Source organism: Rhincodon typus, chromosome 29, assembly GCF_021869965.1.
Source record: "Rhincodon typus isolate 14 chromosome 29, sRhiTyp1.1, whole genome shotgun sequence".
Taxonomy (NCBI): domain Eukaryota; kingdom Metazoa; phylum Chordata; class Chondrichthyes; order Orectolobiformes; family Rhincodontidae; genus Rhincodon; species Rhincodon typus.
This window is the reverse complement of record NC_063360.1, coordinates 21,504,120-21,529,119: the sequence shown is the minus strand read 5'-3', so window position 1 is coordinate 21,529,119 and position 25,000 is coordinate 21,504,120. Positions and strand designations below refer to the sequence as shown.

The window sequence follows — 25,000 nt, the reverse complement described above, 5'->3', positions numbered from 1 at the left end:
ACACGCCTATAGCTTGTAGGTCCCCACCTAAAAGGATATCCTTATCAGAATGTGGTGTTTACTTACCTATTTATAAAGATAAGCGATCTCTAATTGTCCTCACTTTTTGAGTGAATACTAAGAAATGATATATCAAATGTTAGATGGCGACATATAAATGGTATAGAATAAGGACAATCTGGAAGCATCAACGGAAGTGATAGCATTAAAATATTGATTGTGCAAGTCAGATACTCATGACAAACTGACTTTTTAAGAAACATAATTGGCATGAGAAATAATTTCCTTGTTAATGTTGCACTTTTACAAGGTTAGCTTTGTTACAAATAATGTAATTGCACAGATGAAGCCTAGTACTAATTTCAGTTTGCTGGAGATATGATTAATACAGGCATGGCAACAATATTTTAGTAGTTTTAGGTGATTTAGTTGAGACCATTTGTATTGAAGCCTGATGATATTTTGTTTTGCCACCAGGTTTAGAGTTGCTTGTAATTGGTAGTTTGTGAGAACTGTGTGCGCTAATTTCATTTTTCAGATGCATACAAGTCACCTCATAGTCCATTTTACCAACTACCTCCCAAAGTGCAACGCTATTCACCCAATCAGTTTTTACTGGGTCCTACACCACCTGCACTACAGAAGCTGCTAGGTATGTAATACATTTTGATATTTGGTTGCATGTAATTTTACAGCTATTCTGAGCTGCTCAATTTCACAAATATCATTTTAATTCTTTTTGCTATTGCTCGTAAGCAGTTACCAAGGTTTCAGCATTATTTTGTTTAACCTCTGCTACTGTAGTTCCATTTTCTATCAACTGCTACTATGCTTTAGTTTTACAAGAGTTCAAGTTGCCAAACTCGTGAGCCTTTCCTGATTATTTTTACCTGACCGTAATTGTTAGTCCAGTTCTTGATACAATACCTAACCTACTTGACGTAGTTGTAGTCATACAGCATGATTGATTGTTTGCATCTTCAATTCTGTTTGAAGAAGAACAATTCTTCTTGTAGACCCAGTTACTCTCCAGTTGGAATTGAAATGCTGTAGTGCTTGAAGTTGGAGATGATTGGCTAATAGATCTGTATCAATTGCCCTGAGATTTGTTTATTGTATCCATTTTGCTCTTGATATGTCTGAGGAAATTAATTAATTAATTGATTTTATACCTTGTATTATCTACCTGTTGGAAGACTCAAAAGTAGTTTGCCAATCAAGATGGGGGCTACATTCAGGTTGGCCTCACTGTCTCAAACTGTCATAACTTGTCCTTTTCAATGTCTCTGAAGTGCAGCTTATATCCCTTGCTTACAAATCTGATTATGGGTATTTTAATGTTGTAAGTCTAGTTTCCATTGTGGAGCAAATGTTTGAACTTTGCAACTTGCACTGTAGAAAGCTACTTTGTCCATTTTAAAGGACAAAAATTGACCATTTTAACAATTACAAGATTAGACACGAGGAAGAAGTCATTTGCAAGTATACGTGTTTTGAGCAGTGTTATAAAGTAGAGTGAAAACTGTGCCTGCTTGTAATTGTACAACAAGTGTGGAGTTGGTGTAAGTAGTTGAAGTTAGTTACTCCATTTCTTGGAAATTATGTGAAAGGAAAACATAGCACTTGTTGGGCCTGTCAGTTTGACTAAACCCGAGTGACTTGGCTGATGTTTGAATTCTTGAATTCTACTGACTTGACATGAGAGCTTCTTGAGTTTAAATAATGCTGCAATTGCAGTGAGAAATTCCTTCACTTGCCAAGTAGATAATTAATGTTTAAGTCACTAGTGTTTGAGGACTAGTAACACTGACCTGCAGTTATTCATTGTAACATGTTCACCACATTGATACCAGCTTGTGGGAAACCTAATGAATTAAACGACTGACTTAAAATGATGCGGAGATCAGATTTTTGATTGACAGGCAATGTGAGACATTTCAAAGTTAATGGGCTGAAATCGTGCTGATTGTAAATTGGGTGTGCTGGTCAAATGCCTGTTTTTTTTTAAAATATGGTTTTGTTTTTGAAGTTTTGGAATGGAATCTGGGACACAGTAGGGCTTTTTATCCCTGGTGCCTTAGCAAAAGTGAGTTTAAGTACAGTTAGCAGTCTTGATTACTTGGCAGATGAAACCAGCTGAAAGGCTGTTTTTGCACTGGTTTAAAATTGTGAAGAAAGCTGGCAGGAATAAAATCTATCAGACTCCTTGTGCATTATTAACCAGAAACTGATGCAATGTGACAGGTCTCTGTTACGGCCAAATGAACGGATAGACCTTTGAAGCTGAGCAACCTTCGTTGATCTTGGCTGAAGATTGCAATCTACAAGGCAAAAGTATCCCCCTTCTGTATAACCCAACCACATGGGATGCTGCTGGTAAAATTGCGTTTATTTTTGACTCCATTACATCAACCTGAACCAAGTTAGGATTGAGTATTTTATGTTGCTGTCTGTTTTTCACCTTTATACCTTTTCAAAGAAGTGTGTAGTTAGTCTAGAATGGGATAATAAAATCATTATTCAAAGGAACATTTTAAAGAGATTGGTGAGAAGCAGAAAATCATAAGGAACAGAATAGGAAATTCTCCATAACGTTGCAGGCAAGTGAGGTGATTTGCAAAAATGTTGGGAGCAAGCACAGGTATTGGTGCGAGGATTGGGAATGGAGGTTTGCGGAGGGATCGTCGAGTGAAACCCTGGAATTGGAGAAGGATTCAAATTTTTGAAAGGGCATACTGCAGCACTTAGCCAGTAGGGTTGGGAAAGGATAGACAGCATGGAAATGCAAGAGTTCCTATGGATGAGAATGCAGTTGGGATGAGCTAAAGATCATAGAGGTTAATGCTTAAAGACCAACTTGAAGACATTGGGGGATCTGGGCCAAATGCAGGCAAATGGGACTAGATCGGTTTAGGATATCTGATCAGTGTGAGACTGAAGGTCTGTTTCCATGCTGTTTAACTCCGATTTTGTTGAAAGAAATTCATCTTTGAGGTCATGAAGGCATGCGATTAACATTTTCTTATTAAAGAAGGAATTGTACAAGTGAAAAATATTGCAGAATAAATTCATTGAGGTGAGCTGGTCATGTCTGTCACTGTTTGAGATCACTGGCTGAGTTCACTAACGTGAAGTTGGATATATTGATTGGAAATGAATGGTGTGAATTGCTACTTGGCCAATCTTCAGCTGGAGAGAATTTTAGTTCCTTCATGTCTGTCTTTTGTTCATTTTGTTCTTTATTGTTGAGTGAGGAATAAGTCATCAGTGTCAAAGGTGGATTGTAGACAAAATACATTGGCTCAGGCTGGTATTGTTGATGTAAGAAGATAGCTTGAAGGAAATTGAGGAATGGGGAACAGTGTTTCTAATTCTGCAATATGTGGTTTAATTTTGATTAGTGGGGTTTCATCCCATGGATGCAGAGGCATTGGGGGTGGAATGTTGAAGGTTTTGTTCGGAATAATGATACTTGAGGTTTGATGGTAGGCAGTTTCCTATAAATTATTTCCCTACTCCATGTCAAAGTGTCAAGTTATCAGCCCTTGGGTCTTTGAACTGCTTTGCTGTTTCCTACTGCTACAACTATGACTCTGATTTTATTCTCCAGTTATCTTACTTTATTTCATTGTATCTGCTTAGTATGTTCTTGGTTGCCAACATGAAAGCTGATTGTGGGAAGCACCATGTGGCTCTGTTATACCCCACACATTAGTATAGAGTGCGTTGTGCATGTATACTCATCATCTTCAAAATGCTGTTTCGTAAATTTAGTATTAATGCAGTACTTAGATGTGACAAGGTTTTAAATTATGTTGTTCAGATGTTGAATTGTTTTACATGTCTCTTTTATTGCTAGACTGTTAATGTTTCTTCATTTAAAGGTTCCACTTAAATGCTTGGAAAAGCAACTTTAGTTATTTCGCCTACTATTTTGTTAAAGAAATCAATCACCAAGTGTTCTGGATTCTTTACAATTCAAAATACTGTTAAGATTCTGAAAATTTTCTTTCTAAGTACATGAACTTTTTTTTCAGTTTAATGTATTTTGATTTTAGGGATGTATTCATTTAAAAAAAGATAATGTATTAACTAATCTTGGTCAAATAGAGTCTTTCAGGTTACAGTATCTTCAGTTTATGGCATATATGAAGACACCTCAGTACAAGACAAATTTACAGCAGTTGTTGGATCAGGAAAAGGTACCACATTTGGATCATTCTTCTTCAAATTCTGAACACCAGTGAAACTTTTACGATTTGGTAAAAGGTCAGGATATCTTGTCAAAGCTCTTGCATGCAGAGTTGTGTATGCAGCTATGTATGGACAAATACTAATGGTGAAGTTTACTCCATAATATCTCAGCGGAATTAAGCATTAGTGGAATTGATAAGTTCTTTGCCAGATGAAATCTTGACCAACTCCCCAACCTCACAAGCATCACCATATCTAACGTTATTTTCTATTTTCTATTTTCTGTTCCCTACCCTTGCCACTATGCTGTGCTCTGCTGTCGTCACCACCACCACCACCAACCCCCTCCCACCCACCATCATGACCACTGCCACCTTGCTTACCATCCCCCTGTCCCCCACTGGTCCTCTACATTTTTTCCCGCCCCACACTCTCCCATTTTTCTCTTCCTCTGCAGGCCTGAGGTTTTAATCTAGTATGATTTAGGCCCTCTACAGGTACTTGAGCAAAGGACAAATTTCTTTTCATGATCACAGTCTTTTTCTTCATAGAATTCATAGAATCCCTACAGTGTGGAAACAGGCTTTTGGCCCAACAAGTCCACGCTGACTGTTGGAGCATCCCACCCAGACCCATCCCCCTATAACCCACCTAATCTACACATCCCTGAACACTACGGGCAATTTAGCTTGGCCAATCCGCCTAACCTGCACATCTTAGGACTGTGGGAGTCTTAACTTTTTGATTTGGTATCTTAGTTGAGCAGAGTGTGTGGTTTCCATCGGCATGTTCACAGAAAGATCAAAAATGCAATGTCAGTAAATTCAAGTTCATTCTTCTTCATGCCATGAGCAAAAATCTAGGATTTTTCTAAAAAGATCACAGGGAAAGTCTCTTGTTTCGTTGCTTTTGCTTTAAGACAAAAGCAAATTAACTTTAGCCTGACAACCCTGAGCATGGCCAAACTTGGCATTGAGATTGATGTAATTATTTTATTTTTGAATTTGAGAAAATGCTGACCCTTCAGGTTGCTATTAACAAAATGTAATTTTTTGTTTTGCAGTTGAAGAACATGCAGTTGACAGGAACAGCACAGCAGTTGTTTAGGCACTGTCAGACACAGAAAGAAGAAGTCCGGCTTCTTTTTCAACAAAAACTTCAAGAGGTATAAGTTTACATGGCCACCACCTAATTTACAGAGTTAGTGAGCAAGGACTATTTTCAGAGTAGAGAATTTAGTTTGCCTTTTTATCAGCAAAATAGAAATTAATGTTTTCAAATGTTTTAACTCCTTGGAGTTCTGAGGAAGAGCTCATGGTCATGATGTTGGCATTGTCTAATTTTATTTGCTTTGCCTTTTGTTATACACTAAATTCTGTTATTATTCTTTCGGATTTTGTGCTCCCATCTTTATCCTTGGAAACATTACACAGGCGGCATGGACTACTTGGTCCAAAGGGTCTGTTTCCTTGTGGCTCTGACTTTGGCTCTGATTAAACCCCTCGAGGTTAAATCATTTGAGATTGAGTTGCCTTTTATGAAGAACAATTTCACCTGTGAATTTATAGTCCCAACAATTTGAGGTTTTGTCTGCCTTCATTGAAGAGTTGATGCAATGGATGGAATAGAGAGACATTTACCACGTTGCAAACCTGCCTTTTTTTTTAAAGAAGAATGGGCACTGTTGCAAAACATAAAGACGCCAGTTGGAAACAGTGGCTCAGCCTTCACAGTGAGCCCATGATGCTTGCTGTTTATCTCTCTCAGCTGCCCAGAGGAATTCTTGTGGAATTTAGAGTTGCGATGATCAACAATTGGTGTTTCTTCTAGCACAACCCTCTCTACAGGCATCTGTGAAGAGGTCAAGAAACATCAAGACAGTTAAGAGAATCCTGAATGAGGCTTGCAGAATCTCAAACCAAGAAGCATAAAATAGTACTATTTCAGATTCAATTGTAATACTTTTGAGACTGTAGAATAAAAAGGTTTTCACAAAATTTGTAATCAAAACGAAAGCTAATCTCACACAGCGTATTTCCTTACATGTATTCGTGAGTTGATTCAGTGATTTGGCTCAAGTTTATTTGACTTCAAAAGCAAAGGTACCAACATTAAAGTTTCACTGACAAAAATTGTTGTTTCATAGAATTCATATCATAGAATCCCTACAGTGTGGAAACAGGCCCTTCGGCCCAACAAGTCCACGCCGATCCTCTGAGCGTCCCACCCAGACCCGTCCCCCTATAACCCACCTAAGCTGCACATCCCTGAACTCTATGGGCAATACAGCATGGCCAGTCCACCTAGCCCACACATCTTCGGCTGCGTGGGCTTCCTCCACAATCCAATGTGGAGAATGTGCACACTCCACACAGACAGTCACCCGAGGATGGAATCGAACCTGGGTCCCTGGCGCTGTGAGGTAGCAGTGCTAACCAGCTGTGTCTTCGTGGACATAAATCATTTTAATCTAATTGTTTATTGACCATAACGTTTACTAATTTCACTCTAGTTTTTCTTTTGAGGCTGTTGGTTGAGGCTGGACTCTGTGTTGCCTTGTCCACGTTTCAGCTGGTTTCGCTGTTACCAGAAGTTGCCGATGTACCATTTAATTACTGGTTGTCAGATATTGCAAATTTTAGACTTTACCTTCATTAAATAATACCAAGTAATAGTGGAAGACAGGGATTTACTGAACAAACATTGTTCTGAATGGCTTCTGCTATGTTGTGTGGCTTCAGATCCAGTCAATAGAATGTATTAAATTTAAGCAGCAAACAAGTCAATTTTGCAAATTACTTGAATCAAAATATGATGCACATTTTTGAAAATAAACCTTTTTCGAAAATAAATTACACAGCAGTAAGATGCATGTGTATGGATTGTAAAAAGATATTGACAGCCTTCTCAATTGTGGAGCATTTTAAATTTAAACTTTTGATTACTCCTTTTTCTTCCCACAGTTGGGTATAAAGGCCATGACATTCAATGATTTACTCCAAGCACAGAAAGAGATCATCGCTCACAACAGGCAGCTAAAAGAACAGACAAAGCAGCTGGAAAAAGATAATGGTGATCTCAGGAAGCACAGTCTGCAGCTGGTAATTATTTAATGGGTTTGAAGTGGGATGTAATTAAAAACATGATATTTTTGAATCTTGCTGCAGGCTGAGCTGCTTGACCCTGTTGTCAGTTGTAATTAGAAGGCATATGTTAAAATAGAAGCTATTGTTGGACTGAGCTGTGAATTTTGTTTTTGAAATAGTGTTGGATATATTTTTGCCATGTGATTATGGTTTTCTACAACGAAATTTTATTACAGGGTCTGAGGGAATATAGAGAAGTATTTGTGCTCAATTTTGATTGTCATCAGTTTATGAGCTGCTGAGGAGAGATGTGCTGCTTTGTCCTTGGAGAAACTGAACAAAGCGCTATGCTATTCCTGTGCAGCTCCTCAAAGCAAGTCAGTGGCCTAGCTAGCAATGAAGGTTTGGTTTCCCTGTGCAGAATTTCTAAAGCTCAGTTACTTAAGTGATAGTAAGGCAATCAACCTTAAGGGAGCTGGGGGTTACTGTAATTTTCAGGTTATGAAGAATCTTGACTACCTTTTAGTTGGGTAAAGGTTGGCTGAATGTATTTTTTACTTGGGTCACAAATGTTACAGCTGAAAGCCCGATGTGAAGAGCTAAATTTGGATTGGTCATCCCTGTCTTTGGACAACCTGCTGAAGGAGAAACAAGCTTTGAAGAGCCAGATCTCAGAAAAACAAAGGCACTGCTTAGAACTTCAGGTGAGATAGCAACAAACTATTATTCTAGTCATTTTCAAAAGCCGGAAGTTTTTATTTTAGCAATTTGGCTTTTTGCACAGGCAGCGTCTGATTTGGATGCATCTGATTTTTAACTTGAAATAAAGACTATCTTTATGCAAAGTTGTCAGATCTGTAATGTTGCAGGACACCACTGATGACTTGTCCGCCCATTTCCCTTGAATGTGCTTAGAAGGAAAGATGTAATTGTATCTCTGTTTGTTCCATTCATGTCTGAGATGTCTTTCAGGATGGAGAGAGTAGAAACTTGACCTTTCCCTGTGCAGTTGCTTTATGTAAAGTTTTAAATGCAACATTATACATGTATATACTGATGGGCACTAAGTGGTGGCTATTCCTATGTTCGCTGGTCTTTGTGAAATGTGGCCATTAAGGAAAAAGTGCACTCTTAATATTGCACACTCAGTCTACCGTTGTCCCCTTCAGTATTTTCCTTTTTTGAGTCGATGAACATGGTGATTTTGCTTTTGTATCTGTCAGATACTGAGGCTGGCAAAAAAATTAACGGGAATTAGCTAAGTTCCTCTTTCGAAAAATGTGTTTTTAGTTAACTTGAGGATTTGTAGCTGTAGGATTAGTGGACGTTATTTCATGTTTAATTATGTTCATTTTACAATTTAAAAAGTCTGAAGTCTTCCACTGTTATCCTCTGCATGAAGGTTAGAAATTAATGAAACTGTTTTCCCTTAAATTCAGCAGTGGCTGTTAAAATAAAACCTAAAACATGTGAGCTGAGAAGAGAAATGTTAATGTTTATTTAAAGATATTGAGTAACTTAGAGTAAGGTTTTTGTTATCCCAGATAATAATTAAATCTTGTGAAATTTCTTGGTCAATTTGAAAAATTAGACAGTCTTGCAAATGTTAAATTGGACAATTGGACATTTGCACCCATGCCCATGATGCCACCCATCAACCATTTGATCAATGCATTGACTAGGAAAGCTCCTACACAACTGTTGGCAATCCTAATATGAACTGACTGCATTCACAAAGGATTGCACCTAGTAACACTTTTATTGAAACTTATAGATTTGTCTTCAGGAAATCCAGCTTTATGTTGGAACTGTTAATGATGTAAGCAGCCCACTGATTGCATTGATTTTTATTTTAAATCGATTTAATATTATTTGTTTGGATCCATTATTTATGTTCAAAAATCATTATGTTTATAAAGCCCTTTTATGAAAAACTATAATAATTTGACTTTTAGAATTCTTAAGTGGAGATGTAAGGCTTGGTGTTCTTTTATAGCTTTTATTAGTTATGTGTAAAATGTATGAGTTTCAAATTGATCTGAATATGAAATTATTCTTTGCCTCTCTCTTGATATGAGAAATAAATGGGTCTGGTAATATGCGCTCCATACAGTACTGCTAACAGTATGCAGATGCTAATAGCTGAGCTTGCTGTCATCCAAAATGTTGCTCAAGACCATTCCCCATGCATTTTTGTAGACTTTAGATGTGAAACTATGCTGTGGTAATTTAAGCATTTGGAGATACAAGATTAAAAACATTGCTTTTTCCTCTCTTCTCTGGCACCCTTAGATAAGCATTGTGGAGTTGGAGAAGAGTCAACGACAGCAAGAGTTAATACAGCTCAAGTCCTACATGCCATCAGATGACGTATCGCTTCAGTTGCACCACAAAAGCAAAAACTGTGAGATGGATGCAGAAAAAAACAGATATCAACTGGAGATTGAATGTCCTAAAATTCCAGTGGCAAATATGAATGGTCTAAGTCCTGAACTCTCTATTAATGGAAGTGCAACTCCTTTTGAAATTAACAGTTCTTTAAACCGACCTTCCAAATCACAGAACGTGTACAACACTGTGTTTCCAGACCAGGAGAATGGACTATGTATCCCAAACATTATGAGTAAACACAAAGCAGACAGATTACCAAGTCATTCTCTTCCGGATTACACTAGGTTTTCTCCAGCCAAAATTGCACTTCGTCGACATTTGAACCAAGATCATAATGGAAGTGAAAAGCTTGCCCATGAAGTACAACAGACCTGTGCCCAGAGGTTAGTAACGAATGGCATTTTGAAATGAGAAGGCACTGTTAAGATGATCAGTTCTGGGTTGCTTATAAAAGGTAGTCCACACTAATGTCACTAAACATCAACGTTTATTAAATATTATACAGAGGAAATGGCAAGAGAGGACATCTCTTGAACTCCACAGAATCGACTCCCAGTTTGATGTGGTCTGTTGTCAATATGTCATTGCACCTCACACACGTGCTCGGTAGTTTTTGTTAAAGTGAAGATATAGTTAACCCTCGACTCGTGTTTTGACTCTTGAAGCAATTGATAAATATATCCTGAGAGAGAGAGTATTGCTTACTTAACCTGTAAAGAATGTGTTAAATTACATGAAATTGAATTTGTAAATATGTATTTATTGGGTGGATCCCCTAAACATGTTTTGCTTGTTTTATATTAAATAAAACAGGCACATGATGCAAATTTTTTAAATTTGAAATTTTATTCTGCAGTTCTAGCCATATAATGCAATTGGCTGCAGACATGTCTCCTTCTCAGACAGACTCCTAGCTATATAGCTTGAGACGTGCCCACACATCATGTGGGGCAAGATAAGGGGCCAGGTTTCATGATCTACCACAACAATATGTTCAAATAAAAAAATTCCAAAATATAATTCATCAAAATAGAATGTGAGTAATAGCATATAAACCAGAAAAACAACATTTTACCCGAGTAGTTGGGAGGCCTGGAATTCAGAAGGCTGGTGTAATTTAGTGTGCTTTCCTGATAAATGTGTGTATGTGTTTACTTGGCCCATTGTCAAGAAACAAAAATGTATTTTTGTCATATTACAATCCAGGAATAGAAGAAATCTAAATCGAAAATTATAGAGAAGTACACACAGGCCAATGATCAATCATTTTGTGGTTTCAAGGTTGCTCTCATCTTGCCACAAAGCGCACGGTTCCCAGGAAATGTATTCTGGTTCTCAACTAAAATACATAAAGAATTCTAGAAAGTTCAGTCCCTTTCACAAACTGAAGTTGATGTTCAGTCAATTATTAATTTACAATCTGGTAAATTTCTGTTCCCTAAAGATATTAAGAGATGTGGCACCAAGGTTGGTATAGAAATTTCTGTCAGAGATTAATCACAATCTAATTATAGAATAGGCTTCAGGGACGAATGGCCTAGTACTGTTTTTATCGTGTAGCAATTCTCCAAGGGTATTGATACAATGTATTTTGTTAGTTTATGTGTGCCTTCTATACCATCAGTCTAAATCGTTACATTAATGATATTGGTTCATGCATTGCAGGATTGAAAACCTAAAAGAAACTGGCCTCCCACATCAAAGTCCAGGAGTTACAAATGGTGTTCAATATAGTTCGGGTGAACAGCAGCAGCCCTCATCCCCAGTATCCCAGCAGATCACGTGTGAGAAAAGTGCAGAGAAGGTATAGTGCAAATAATCTTGTTCTTTTTTGTGAAGTGTACACTGGGGTGGGATTCATGCTGAATTTTTCAACTAACAATTTTATAACTAACTCTTCGTGGTGTTTTCTGTTCTGAAGCATTTGAATTTCATCAGTTTTTGCATTGTTGCTTGTTTGTTCTCATTTTTTTTAACGCCAGTCTACTTTAGGATGTTAACTATTCTCTCTTAGTTAGTCATTTGTTAAACCTGACTTCAGTCAGAAAATATAAAAACAATTTTGGTCTTAGCTTTATGATTTGCCTTCTTACATGTAAGGATATATCACCTTGGGATGCAAAGAGGAGGAAATAATCAGTCAGTGCTGCTTGAATGGAACTCATTTCCCAACTCTTGGTGATTTTCTTGGTGTTCTTTCTTAATCTGTTCTTAGTGGAAAATGACTTAGTGTGACCTTCTTAAAATCCCTGAAAGGAATAGTGAGTAAAGTAGAGATGCTTGCTTACTCCAAATTTGATAGACCATTCTTCGTCTCTTTGTAGACAATGCAGTATTATCGTGGGGAGCAGTTATTAGTATCCAAAACAAAATATTTTGGTTGTGAAGGTGTTTCAACCAACCTGATTTTGAACTGACTTTCAGATGCTAGAAAAATGTTAACAGTTGTGAGAATGATGTGGATAAATGTGAGGTTATCTACTTTGGAAGCTAAAATGGGAAAGCAGATTATTATCTGAATGGCGATAGATTGGGAAAGGGGGAGGTACAACAAGGCCTGGGTGTCCTTCTACATTAGTTACTGAAACTGAGTATGCAGCTCAAGAAGCCAAATGATAGGTTAGTTTTTATAGAGGGTTCGAATACAGGAGCAGGGTTGTCTTGCTGCAATTGTAGAGGGCCTGAGCAAGCCCACACCTATGGTATTGAGTTCAGTTTTGATCTCCTTTATCTGAGAAGGATGTTCTGGCTGTGGAGGGAGTGTAGCAAATGTTTACTGGAATGGCAGGCATGGTATGAAGAGAGACTGGATTGGTTAGGATCATGTTAATGAGTTGAGACAAATTATGGTTGGACCTTCTAGAAACCTTTTAAATGCCAAAGAATTTAATGGGGTAAATATAGGAAGGATATTCTGGATGCCTGGGAATCCAGAACCAGGGGGTCACAGACTAAGGATGCAGGTAGACCATTTTGGACAGAAATCAAGAGAAATTACTTTACCCAGAGTGGTTAACCTGTGGAATTCTCTGCCAAAAAACAGTTGAAGCTAAAACATTGAATGTTTTCAAGAAGGAGTTGGATGTAGTTTTCAGGGCTAAAGGGATCAAAGATTATGGGAAGAAAGCAGGACCAGGATATTGAGCTAGATGATTAGCCATGATCGGATTTAATGACAGCAAACTCAAAGGGCTGAATGGCCTATTCCTGCTTCTATTTTCAATGTTTGAGTGTGGTATGAATCTACAAATTAGTTTCGCAGGAAAGTATTGTTCTGCATGTGAACCATCAGTCCTTGTACCACAAGGAGACACACCTTTCCAATTGAGCGCAGATGAAGTCTGCAAATGCACAAAATGGTGAATTATGTCAAACATATTACACCTGGGGATGATGGCCTTCCATATCATTGTTTTACTTTTTGGTTCCTGCTTCCCCATGGAGAAGCAAAATAATATCCTAACAGTTCAGAAAAAAATGAAAGATTTTTTTCAGTGACGTCACACCTATTTTGTAAGTTGAGATGCCCTCCTCTTAGGAATTTGTTCATCTGCTTTTCATAAGGATTGTTGAGAATCCAAACTAGCTGTGTCTTGGAGGGTGATGAATTTGAAAATAATTACTTAACAACTTTTGACCAATGTATTGTATAGTGATACATACTTCTTGTTCCAATTTTAGCCATCTCAAATATCCTATCCAATTAATCTTTGCTGCCCTTATCCTTCTGGGTGCTAGAGGCATGGGTTTGTAGAGATGGTTTTAAAGGAAAGTTGGTGAGTTGTTCCAAGCTGCTACACATTGCTACTCTTCTGGTAATTGATTTGTGGATTGGTAGCATTCATGCTGGCAAGTGGGGACAATTTCTTCAAACTTATGACTTGTGCTTTAGACCAGTTATATCCTCAAGTCAAGGTGTTTGATTATAAGTCCTCTTTTTGGAGCACCTCATACAACATAAATATGCTTGGACTCAAGAAACTGAAGTCATCCATAATGTTCTTCAGCATTCACAACTGATCTTTGAACTTCCAAACTGAATAAATTCCAATAAAATCACTATTTGGGTCTACCTGTTTAATATGTGGAGCAGTAAAAGTTTATGGAAATGCATTTTTATAGTCAGGCTTTGGGACATAGGGAGGTGAGTTACTACAGAATTCACACCCTTTGACCTGTCCTTGTAAGTGCAAGAATTGACTAAATAGTTGCCATAGGGCTGCTGTTTCGTCGGACATGACTTGAGTCTAATCTAAGGGTCACCACACCTTCGGCAAGGGACAGGGTTGAGAAGGTGGGACATTTGTGGTGACTTCAGGTAGTATGGGAAATTAACCAATGCTATTGCCATCACTCTGCATTGCAAACCAGCCATCTGAGCTATCCAATGCCCCTGCAGTAATTATATGACTGACCAAGTTACTGGTCAATGGTAGCTCCAGCAGGTTGCTGACTGAGTGGTTAAGTAATAGTTATGCCATTAAATGTCAAGAGGTGATAGTTAAATTCTCTATTGATGGAGATGGTCATCATCTGGCAGTTTCGTGACACAAACATTACTTGCCACTTAACAGCTTCAGCCTGAATATTGTCCAGGCCATGTTGCATGCGGGCATAGACTGCTTCAGTATCTGAGGAGTTATGAATGATACTGAGTGGTGTGCAATCATCTGCGAACATCTCCACTTCTGACTTTGATGCAGGGAAAATCATTGTTGAAGCAACTGAATATGGACCTAGAATACTACTTTGAGGAGCTCGTGCAGCAAAGTTCTACAGATGAGATGATTGGTCTGCAACAACCACAGCCATCTTCCTTTGTGCTAGGTATGAGTCCAACCAGTGGCGAGTTTTACCTGATTTCCTTTGACTTCAGTTTTGCTTGAACTTCTTGATGTCATACTTAGTCAAATGCTGCTTTGATGTCCAGGGCAGTCACACTCTCCTTGCCTCTGGAATTCAGCTTTTTTGTCCATGTTTGAACCAAGTTTTTAACCAAGTTGGAACCAATATAAGCATCATTGACTGGGTTATGGCTTGTTAAATAATGATTGACAGCACTGTGAAGGACACTTTTCTTCATTTCGCTGATAGGCTGGCAGTAATTGGTCAGATTCAGTTTGACCTGTTTATGGTTAATGGGACAGAACTCGACAATTTTCCACTATGTTGAGTAGATGCCAGTGTTTTAACAGTACTGAAACAATTTAACGCAAGGTAAATCTGGAGTCCATTTTTGGTATTGTGGCTGGGATTTTTGTTAGTTCCCATAACCTCAGTATCAAGTGCATTCTGCAATTTTTTTATTCGCACAAGAATTGAATCGAGTTGGCTGATGACTAATGTCTCTGCTAGGGATCTTAGGATGAGGCCAATATGGATCATCCATTGGGCACTTCTCGCTGATGGTTGCAAATGCTTCAATCTTGTTTTCTGCACTAATGTACTGTCTTCTCCATTATTGAGCTGAGAATGTTTGTGGAGCCTCTTCCTCATATTTTCTGGACTAAACATGTTGAAAGTGTAGCAAAAATCTTAGATAAGGAATGCTATCTCAAGGTGATGCCCTTGCTCCTTTTGTGAAGGTGATTGAAACATGCAAGTAGAGTTCGGAGGAGGGGGGTGGGGGCGGAAAATAAAACAAATTTTTTTCTCTATATTTGTTAATGGGATGAAGTTGTCTCTGACTAGGCAGCATTTATTGTCCATCCGTAATTGCCCAGAGGGCAGTTAAGAGTCAACCACCTTGTGTGGGTCTAGAGTCACATGTAAGTCAGGATGGCACTTTCCTTCCCAAAAGGACATTAGTGAACCAGATGGGTTTTTCCAACATTCGACAACGGATTCATGGTCTCATTAGGTTCTTAATTCCAGATATATTAGTGAATTCAAATTCCATCATCTGCCGTGGCAGGATTCGAACTTGGGTCCCCAGAAGCTATTTGGATCTCTGGATTAACAGTCCAGCGATAATACCACTAGGCCATCATCTCCCCTACATTATTTATGTCCTGGTAGTGTAACAAGTACAATTTGGCTTTTCTCAAATTTATAAACGTATTCAAGGTGGGTTTCAATTAAATATTTCTAAAAATTAGAAGTTATATACTTATTTGATTTTATAAATGAGCAACCAGTGATATGTATTAAACAGCCAGACAATATGTCATAAAAGATCTGTAATATTTTCTTCATGTTGACTGATTTGGTACATTATGCAAATTTCACTACTTTTTTCAAGTAGTTCTGAGGTGAAGATATTGAGCTATTGTGTGTGGACTGAATATTGAAAGCTATAATTTGTTTTTGATGGTTTTCATTCATACTCTGAGCAGGTTCTTTGTTGAAAAGCCAATTTATTTTCTAGCTAAGTCGGAAGAGGGGAGTTTATCAACTGCTATTAGCTATGAAACTAGTAATATTCAGGTTGCTTTTTACTAGCTGCTGTTGTATTGAATTATCAGAACATCTACCCTAAATTGAATTGCAGTCTCAAACAGCCAAAATTGAATGACTTGCTTCCTATGACTTAAGTCATGTTACAATATGTAACTATATGTTACAATACCATATCACCATCCCTGTTGCTTCAGCACTCAGCATTGAATTTATACTAAATTGACTTCATTGTACATTTTGTGCTTTTATGGATAAGTGAGACATGGCTAGTTAGAACTGTAGCTTAAGGTCCTTGAGTGCTCTTGCTTCTGTCATGCACTTAGGATCCATCGAGTGCAAATTTCCATGTTGTTTATGTGGCTACTGATCTGACTTCTTGAGAATACAGACCTGAGAGATTCTTCTATGACAAATATCCTGGGTCTGTTTTATTATTTTGATCTTTTAAGGCACATGCTCACACTTGTATACATCAAAGCTCTAACCATGTCCAATATTTAAATTGTTCGGCAAAACTGATCCATGCATTATTCATTTGTGTGCTTGAAGCCTGTCACTACCATCAACCAATCTCAATTTTACAAAGGACTTCAATTTCTTGGAACCTGCTTATTAAATGTATGAATGTTATTTCTTTTTCTCTCAGCTTTCTAAAGATGGCAGCAAAAGTCCAGTTAATAACTCTGAAACCATAACCAGCCTACCGATCAGTATTCCACTGAGCACTGTTCAACCAAACAAATTGCCTGTCAGCATTCCTCTGGCTAGTGTAGTTCTACCAGTCCGTGCTGAAAAAGTGGTAAGTGATATTTGACTTAATTTGTGCTCCTAAAAGTGACCATTTTTAACCATTTTCCAAGCGGCTCGAATAACAAAACTTCAATGTCCAGTCTCATTTTAGTCATTCCTTGTCCTGTCTTGTTTGAAAAAGTGAGCTGTACAACATTACTTGTCTTGCCTCTCATTTTCCCCAATCCACTTAATCATTGCATAATTCCCATTTGTGCTTTATTGGAACAGTGAAATGAAATTGGTTGGAACTGTGGAATTCTTGAGTGCTCTTGTTCCTGTAATACACTTACGATCTATCGAGTGCAAACCTTTGCGTTGTCCACAGTCCCAACTGCCACATTGTTTGTTTGCCTTGTACAGTCTGGTAGCCTTTTTTTCTTTTCTTTAACTTGACTACTTCTTGAGATGAGCTCACTGAAAGGGATTACGAGGTCAGAACGTGGCCGTTGCTTCATGCACTAGTCCCAACGTTTATCACCTCTACCTCCAACCTCCAGAGGGTTCATTAGAGAATTATAGAATTCCTATAGTGTGGAAACAGGCCCTTCGGCCCAACAAGTCCACACTCACCCACAGAACATCCCACACAGACCCATCCCCCTGTAACCCACCTAATCTGCACATCCCTGAACACTACGGGCAATTTAGCTTGGCCAGTCCACCTAGCCTGCGCATCTTTGGGCTGTGGGAGGAAACTGGAGCACCCGGAGGAAACCCATTCAGACATGGGGAGAATGCTAACTCCACGCAGACAGGCATCTGAGGGTGGAATCGAGTCCAGGCCCCTCCCGCCTGTGAGGCAGCACTACTAACCACTGAGCCACCGTGCCACCTCAAAGGTTCATCTGTTTGTCCTTTCTCTCACTCAGTCTCTTTTGGTGACCTTCTCTTAATTTGCTAATAATACATAACTCTACCTCTCTGCCAGCAAGTTGGAGTATTTCCTTTCTCTGAATGTTAATAAAACTGGTGATTTGTTACTGAACTCCAGCCTCTGACACTGGTTCTCATCAGTTGTCTGCTTCAAAAACAGAAGTTGCTGGTGAAACTCTGCATCCTTGGGAGGAAGCAGAGTTAATGTTTTGAATCCGATGACTCTTCACTTGGTTGAAGAGATGTAAACCTTGGTCTGCTAACTAGACTGCAAGCTATTTCGTGCTTTGCTTCCTGAGTACATTTTTCCATCTTCGGTAACCCCTGCTTCTGTTTCTCTTTTTTTGGCTTTCACCTATCATGGATATAATTTTATTGTAGAACTCCCAGCAAGGTTATTTGTGAACGTTATCTTGTGTCCAACTCCAGTAATTCCCACCAGAATCCACTTTCAAGTTCTTGTACTAATTTTTCAAATTATGTGTGCAGTTTGACTCCTCCATCTTATTCCTCCAATATTTTCCAGATTTGGGTCCCATAATTGGAGATTTATTCAAAACTATATCAACTAGAGTGTCTGCATGTGGAAATTCCTTACACCTTCATCTATTCATGCCACCATGTCCCTCTTCCTTCTTGCACTCACCCATTCCTTAACACTGCAATATCAGCACCCACCTCTTCAACTTGCGTGAATCAACTTAAACATACGCAAATTGTTGTCAACTCTTCTGTCCTTATTGCGTGAAAGTTTTTTTTTTCCCTGCCTTGACTAGGTGATGTTGGAGCAAAATAAACAATCATGAGTGTTCCTTCTAGAGAAGCAAAATGCACTTTTCAGTACAAATATTCCCAAGTTTGTTGGAGGTTGGGGTTGGTGCCTAGAGCCAAGTCTTGATTATCAGGGAATACAAAGAATATGCCAGCAGGAGGTATTTCTTGTTAGCAAGCAAAGTTTGGATAGAGCATGAGTGGTTGAAAAAGTAACTGAAGCTTTAAACTGGGAAATTAGCAGGGGAAACGTTTTAGATGTTTGGTTTTGTGGGATGAGTGAAGGAAGGAAATGGCAGAGTCAGCAGTTGATATAATCTTTAAATTTAGGAGCAAAGAAGCCTATGTGGTCTTCACACTGGTTGCTAGTGTGTGTTAATGATGTGATTAGATCATATTAAAGACAAATTTTAAACCAACTCCAGTGATGAAATTGCTGAAGCATTCTGGGTTAGAAGTAAATCTACATTAACAATCATTAGTCAAATGTACTGTTTCTTACAAGATACGATCATGGGACATGATTCTCTGAAATGGGGCTTAGCAGTAAGTTTGGGAACCATCATTAATTACAACATAGATGATATTCAGATTGAGTTCTAACCGCTTGACTGTAGAGAATAGTGTGGGTCCCAGAGTGTTAAAAGATGTGGACAAATAATGCTTGTAAATTACTTGTTAGAGTATTAGAGCTATAATTACTCTACAAATATGGCTCATTTTGTCCTTTGTTTCTTGGTTATTGTTAAACCATTTGCTGCTTTTATATAAACTGGTCTAATTTGTTGTATTTTGCAGAGAAGCACACCGAGTCCTATTAATGTTTCAAATCGTGATTTACCAATGCTTGACAAACAATATGGTGCTAACTATGGAAATGTGGCTGGAAATAAATCGCAGTCTTTGACTAACTCAGGTACCTGTATTATCCATTTTTAAGTTATAACATGGAGTGGGTTCAATTTTTACTTGGTTAACAATTATGCTATAGTTACTAAGTCCAGTTGGATCAGAATTCCTCATTTATTTGGCAAATAATGAGATACTTGCTATTTTGGGTATCTTGTAATAAATTGTTGTTAATGGAGAAGAGAGCTTGGTGAAATTTACAATCAGTGTAATCCTTTCCAAAATACTGTTGAAGATCTTTTATACAATGCTTGGGGAATTTCCAAACATTTAGAAACTGAATGCATTCCCTGGAATCCCTGGAAGTCTATAAATGTATTTTGGGTTAGTTGTATTTTACATAGTTGCAAATGAATGAAAACAGGTATGAAAGCATAGGCTTTTCTGATGAAGGGTCTAGGCCTAAAACGTCAGCCTTTCTGCTCCTATGATGCTGCTTGGCCTGCTGTGTTCATCCAGCCCTGCACCTTGTTGTCTCATGAAAGCATAGGCTATTTGGTCCTCTGAACCTGCTCTGCCATTGACTAGATCACGGCTGATCCTCTACATCAGTACCATTTTTTGGCACGCTTATGGTTTTGATATGTTTTTGTGTTGAGAAATCTGTCAATCCTGGTCTTGAATGCACTCAGTGACTGTCTCCACAGCCCTTTAGAGCAGCAAATTCCAAAAACTTAGCACATTGAACAAATTTTTCTGCCTGTTTCAGTCCAAATGCAAAGGCAAGACCCTTCCAATATCTGTACTTAGCACTTCGTGTACTTTAAAGTGATCACTTCTCATTGTTCTAACCTCACGAGAATATATAACCCTTTCCCTCGATCTCTTCTCGTAGGACAATTCCACCATCTCTGGAATCAGTCTGATGACCTTCCAATGCATTCCCTCCAAATGCAGGTATATCCTTCATCCAGTAAGGAGTTCAAAAGTCTGCACAATACTCCAGGTGCAGTGTCACCTAAGGCTGTGTACCTAAGTGCAGCAAGATATCTTTACTCGTGTCCTCAAGTCCTCTTGGAATAAAGGCCAAAATGTGCTAATTGCTTTCTGCACATGCATTTTGGCTTTTGGTAACTGATGAATAGGGACACTGTTTTGAAATGGATAACTTCTCATTTATATTCCATCTTCTGTGTTATTGCCCTCCCACTCAGCCTGTCTCTACCCCTTGAAATGTATTTGTTGCATCCTCAACTCTCAGTCCAGCTTAATTTTCTGATATCAAGAAATTTGAGGATTACATTTGATCCCCTCATCTAAATTATTTGATATATGTTGTGAACAGCTGGAGCTCCAAGCACTGATCCTTGTGCGCCACACTAGTCACAGTCTACCAACCTGAAAATGACATGTTTATTCCTACTGTTTTCTTTCTGTTAGCCAATTCTCAGAAAATAGCCTCCAATCCCATGTGCTGTAATTGTGCTTTGTGTGGTATTTTATTTGGAAATCTTCTGAAAATCTAAATACACCAATTTCAATTTTTCCCCACTTATCTCGTTATGTTCTCAAAAACTCATTTGTCCAAGATGATAATTTTCCCTTTTATAAATCTATGCTGATGCTACTGATTATTTTCTAAGTGCCCAGTTATCATGTATTTCTTCCTAGATTCTAGTATTTTTCCTGATACTGATGTCAATCTAGTAGGTCTGTAGTTCCCTATTTTCTCTTTCCTTCCTGCCTTAAATACTGAGATTATACCTGAAATCTTCCTGTCTGCAGCAATCATTCCTAAATCTTTAGAATTTTGGAAGATGATCACCTTTGTAAGTCTTATTAATTTCAACAGTTTTGATTGTTTATTCATGCTAGTTTCTTAGTTCTATAGCTTTCTTGGCAGTTTTTCCCCTCTGTGAAGGCAGGCATGCAGTATTAGTTTAATTCAAATGTGCTATGGAGTTGAGAAGAAATGAATAACTTGACATTTTGAAAAAGCTTTTCTACTTTCTTCCTCATTTTATTAACTGTTTGTCAAGCAATAATTAAAAAGTGGATCATAGATTCTTTTTATTCAAGCTGTGGTTATTGCAGTATGATCATTGTTTTGCAGGTTTTTGTTACTCAGCTGGCTCTGTGGTAGCCAATGGGGTCCGTTCTGGTTCTCCAACTCAGTCAGCACTCAACAGTCATGACAAGACATTATTAGAAGATTCTGATTCTACCAATGAGGGTATTCTTGCCAACAGTTCTGTCCTGCCGAGCATAAACCCACAGAATCCAACAATACACCTGATGCAGTCTCAGAGCTCTGAACAGAACTCTCCAACTACACAGCATTCAGTCAGCCCGAGGTTGTCCAGCTCTCAAAATCTAACAATCAATTCTTCAAGCATAGGTGGGGTTTTACAGTACATGGACACACACAAAGCCTTCTCAGAGGTAATAAAAAAAGATTTACAGTCAGACCAAGGTGCCTCGGATCAGGAGAATGAATCTAAACGCAGAATAATATTTTCCACTGCTAATGGTGGAAATGTCAAACAGCCTACTTTAAATAAACTGAATCCTCTCACTTCAGCCGTCAAGTTGGAATCTGGACAGACCATGCCACAAGAAGGAAAAAAGAAGGGCAGAAGGAAACGTTCTTTAACATCCAGTTTAAATGCAGGAAGCTCTCCAAAGCGAAAATCGCTGCTTGCTGCATTAGGGCTTTCTTCAGGATCTCCTTTGAACATAAGTTCCATGGTAAGTGATTTGATTTGTTGCTATCTTTGTTTTTTTTTTTGGAAAGGAACTCTTGCTTTTGAATTCAATGCTGATCTGAATATATGGAGATGTTGCACTAGAGTTAAAGAAGAAAGTCCATAATCGATTCTCAAGTTGCTGTTACCTCCTTCTGTCATGGAGCTGTGTTATACATGAGTCAACTGATGCTTAAAAACAAATAAGTAAATTTTCACCATTCCTTGCCCTCCATTGAAGTTATCTTAGAACACTGCCTCTAATAATAAAATTTGTGCCAGTCAAATGCAGTCCTTCCTGGCTATGCTCCATCATATCTCTAAATTCATTGTAAAGGAAGTGCATGTTTTTGAGTTGCTGAAGTTTCTTCTTTGGTTGCCAACTAAAATTCCTTTTTATATTTTAAAAATGACTATTGAATTTAGTTTGGTTTGTAATCATGTTTTCAAGTAGTTTTGCGTAAACATCTTGTTCACAGTCACACTGTTGAGGTACGTCATGATCTCTGCCTCAGTTGAATCAAGCCATGTGGGTGTGGTTTGCAAAAGACATTGAGTTTGAAATTCCATTGAAAATTTGCTGCTTTGGAGTAACAGATGGTTAAATATTGATTTCTAATTTCATATTTGAAAATATGGTGTCTCCAAGACTTTGCATTTAAGTGCAGCCATCAGAAAGTATTGAGACACCTTGACATTACCCAGTGCAGAAATACCAATGTTTGGTCAATGTTAAGGCTTGCTGCTCAATAACAAGCCGATATCCCCTTCTGAGTAGCACAAGAAAGGAAAATGCATTACAAAGACCCTGGTAACCTAGGAGTGAAAGAGCACTGCATTTCTCTGCACACGTAGCATGTCAGTGTGTTTCCTAAATCTGCTGAATACAGCTTCCAATGAAACCTTGTGCATTTTCATTTGGTTCCTAAAAGATGGATCATGACCAACGTGGATTGAGACAATCCATTTGAGAAGCGGTTTTTTTTTAAACTTGATCTGTATTTTAAACATTTTGCATTAAATCTAAGTTTTAAATATGATTCAGAGATAGTAGGAACTGCCGATGCTGGAGAATGAGATAACAAGGTGTAGAGCTGGATGAACACAGCAGGCCAAGCAGCATCAGAGGAGCAGGAAAGCTGACGTATCGGGTCTGGACCCATCTTTTCTGAAGAAGGGTCCAGACCCAAAACGTCAGCTTTCCTGCTCCTTTGATGCTGCTTGGCCTGCTGTGTTCATCCAGCTCTACACCTTGTTATCTTAAGTTTTAAATCTGTTTTGTTTGCTTGCCCATCTTGTCTGTGAGTTTACATTATGTACTGAGGATAGCATTTGAAATGAAATCTATTTTGCTTTACTCTGAAAGAAAAGGGAGTCTTTTAAAGTCAGTTAAATGAATGCTGCAAAAGTCATGGCTTCATCTGTAACAATCAACCATTCTTATTTATCCTCCAAAGCAACTCAAACCTGCTCTTCCCTCCTCTTGTGAAGAAGAGCTTCAATGACAATATCCTTATGTCTGTCATTTAATTGGACCTCCTGAGAATTGTAGACGTATTCACTTGTCAAATTTACAATGCTGTCTAGATTAACTTTGCTCTTTTCTTGCTATTTCAATCACAAACAACCAAAAGCTATGTTTATAAGCTTTCCTTATAATTTAGATCCCTCAAACTACATTCAGTCCCATGGCCTTTCTCTTCCTTGCTTCTGTTATGACAAAGTCAGACAGCAGAATCAAATCGGCTTCCCTATCTCTGAAATCGCATTACAGTAAGATTAAAATCTTCAACAGCTCTAAAAAGTGACACCTGTGGTTCCTAACCAAACTTTTTGATAACCAGCCCTTCATTTTGAGAATAATTGATACTAGACACCAGGTTTACAGCTTAAACAAAAGACTTCACAATTTATTAACAGTGCAGTGACTTTAACAAAGCAGAATTAAATAATAGTAATCAAATTTAATGTCTAGATTTAAATCTAATGATCTTTGAATTCAGCTCCCACATCTTCGTGTCAAAACACAGGCAAACATACACGTTTGAGGGATAAATTTTATAAAGCGAAAAATAACAACTGACCAGAGTACTTGAACAGTTTCTGTGATGCTTTGCTTCAAAGGTACATGGGATTGTCTATTGAGTGACATTTTCAGAAAAATCAATCAGTGCTATATTTTCCACTTCACTCTAATGAAACTTCAAAATTACTTAGTGTTCTTTTGAAAAGGCTATAGAATTCTTTGATCAAGAATCAACCTACAGTTAACTTTGAGGCCTGACTTCAAAAACAGTTAACAGCTTATTTGTTCTCCATTTTTAACATAAGCTACTCACAGACGAAAGGTTACCTATCAGCTTTCAGTTCACAGCTCCAAACCAACAATTGATACATAAAAAATGAAATATCAGTGAGCATTCTAGCAATTCCTACATGCTGGTGTCCCATCCTTTTTTTTGAGTAACCATGTTGGAGATGGAGTCTGATGAGAGCACTTCCTGGATGGGTCATGACTTCTTTGAATTTAAAATCTTCTATTTTCTGTCACAATTTAGCTCAGTGCATTGCATTTTGTGTGAAAATATGAAAGTGATCTTATGCGTTGCTTGCGGTACTTAAAGCAAATGTATAATTTTTATCGTTGAAGTGTCTGCTTCAGTTTTAAGTTCTTATTTTATATATAAATTGAATTTTCTTGGCAGGACTAGCTTGAATATATTGCCACAGTAACTGTGTGTTAAATGCCACAAATATTTTACATGTTAATATAATGCATATAAAAATGCCAAGCAAAATTTGAATTGGCATTTAAGGGTTCTGTTGATAATTTCTGCATTGTATTGCTACTTGTGACTAAATAAATTGTAGGGTTTTTTTCTTGAACAAGGTAGTGGTTCA

General features: G+C 38.0%; 1 protein-coding gene across 1 annotated transcript in view; it reads left to right on the top strand.

The window, feature by feature from the left end:
* LOC109926363 (DOT1-like histone H3K79 methyltransferase) overlaps window positions 1-25,000 on the top strand; it is a 106,612-nt gene that overhangs the window by 2,752 nt on the left and 78,860 nt on the right. The window contains exons 2-11 of the mRNA XM_048613917.1: window positions 539-652; window positions 4,111-4,202; window positions 5,258-5,359; window positions 7,158-7,295; window positions 7,859-7,984; window positions 9,573-10,054; window positions 11,337-11,475; window positions 16,717-16,869; window positions 19,305-19,422; window positions 21,469-22,103. Of these exons, the coding sequence (XP_048469874.1) occupies window positions 539-652; window positions 4,111-4,202; window positions 5,258-5,359; window positions 7,158-7,295; window positions 7,859-7,984; window positions 9,573-10,054; window positions 11,337-11,475; window positions 16,717-16,869; window positions 19,305-19,422; window positions 21,469-22,103 (2,099 nt within the window). The remainder of the gene's footprint in view (window positions 1-538; window positions 653-4,110; window positions 4,203-5,257; window positions 5,360-7,157; window positions 7,296-7,858; window positions 7,985-9,572; window positions 10,055-11,336; window positions 11,476-16,716; window positions 16,870-19,304; window positions 19,423-21,468; window positions 22,104-25,000) is intronic.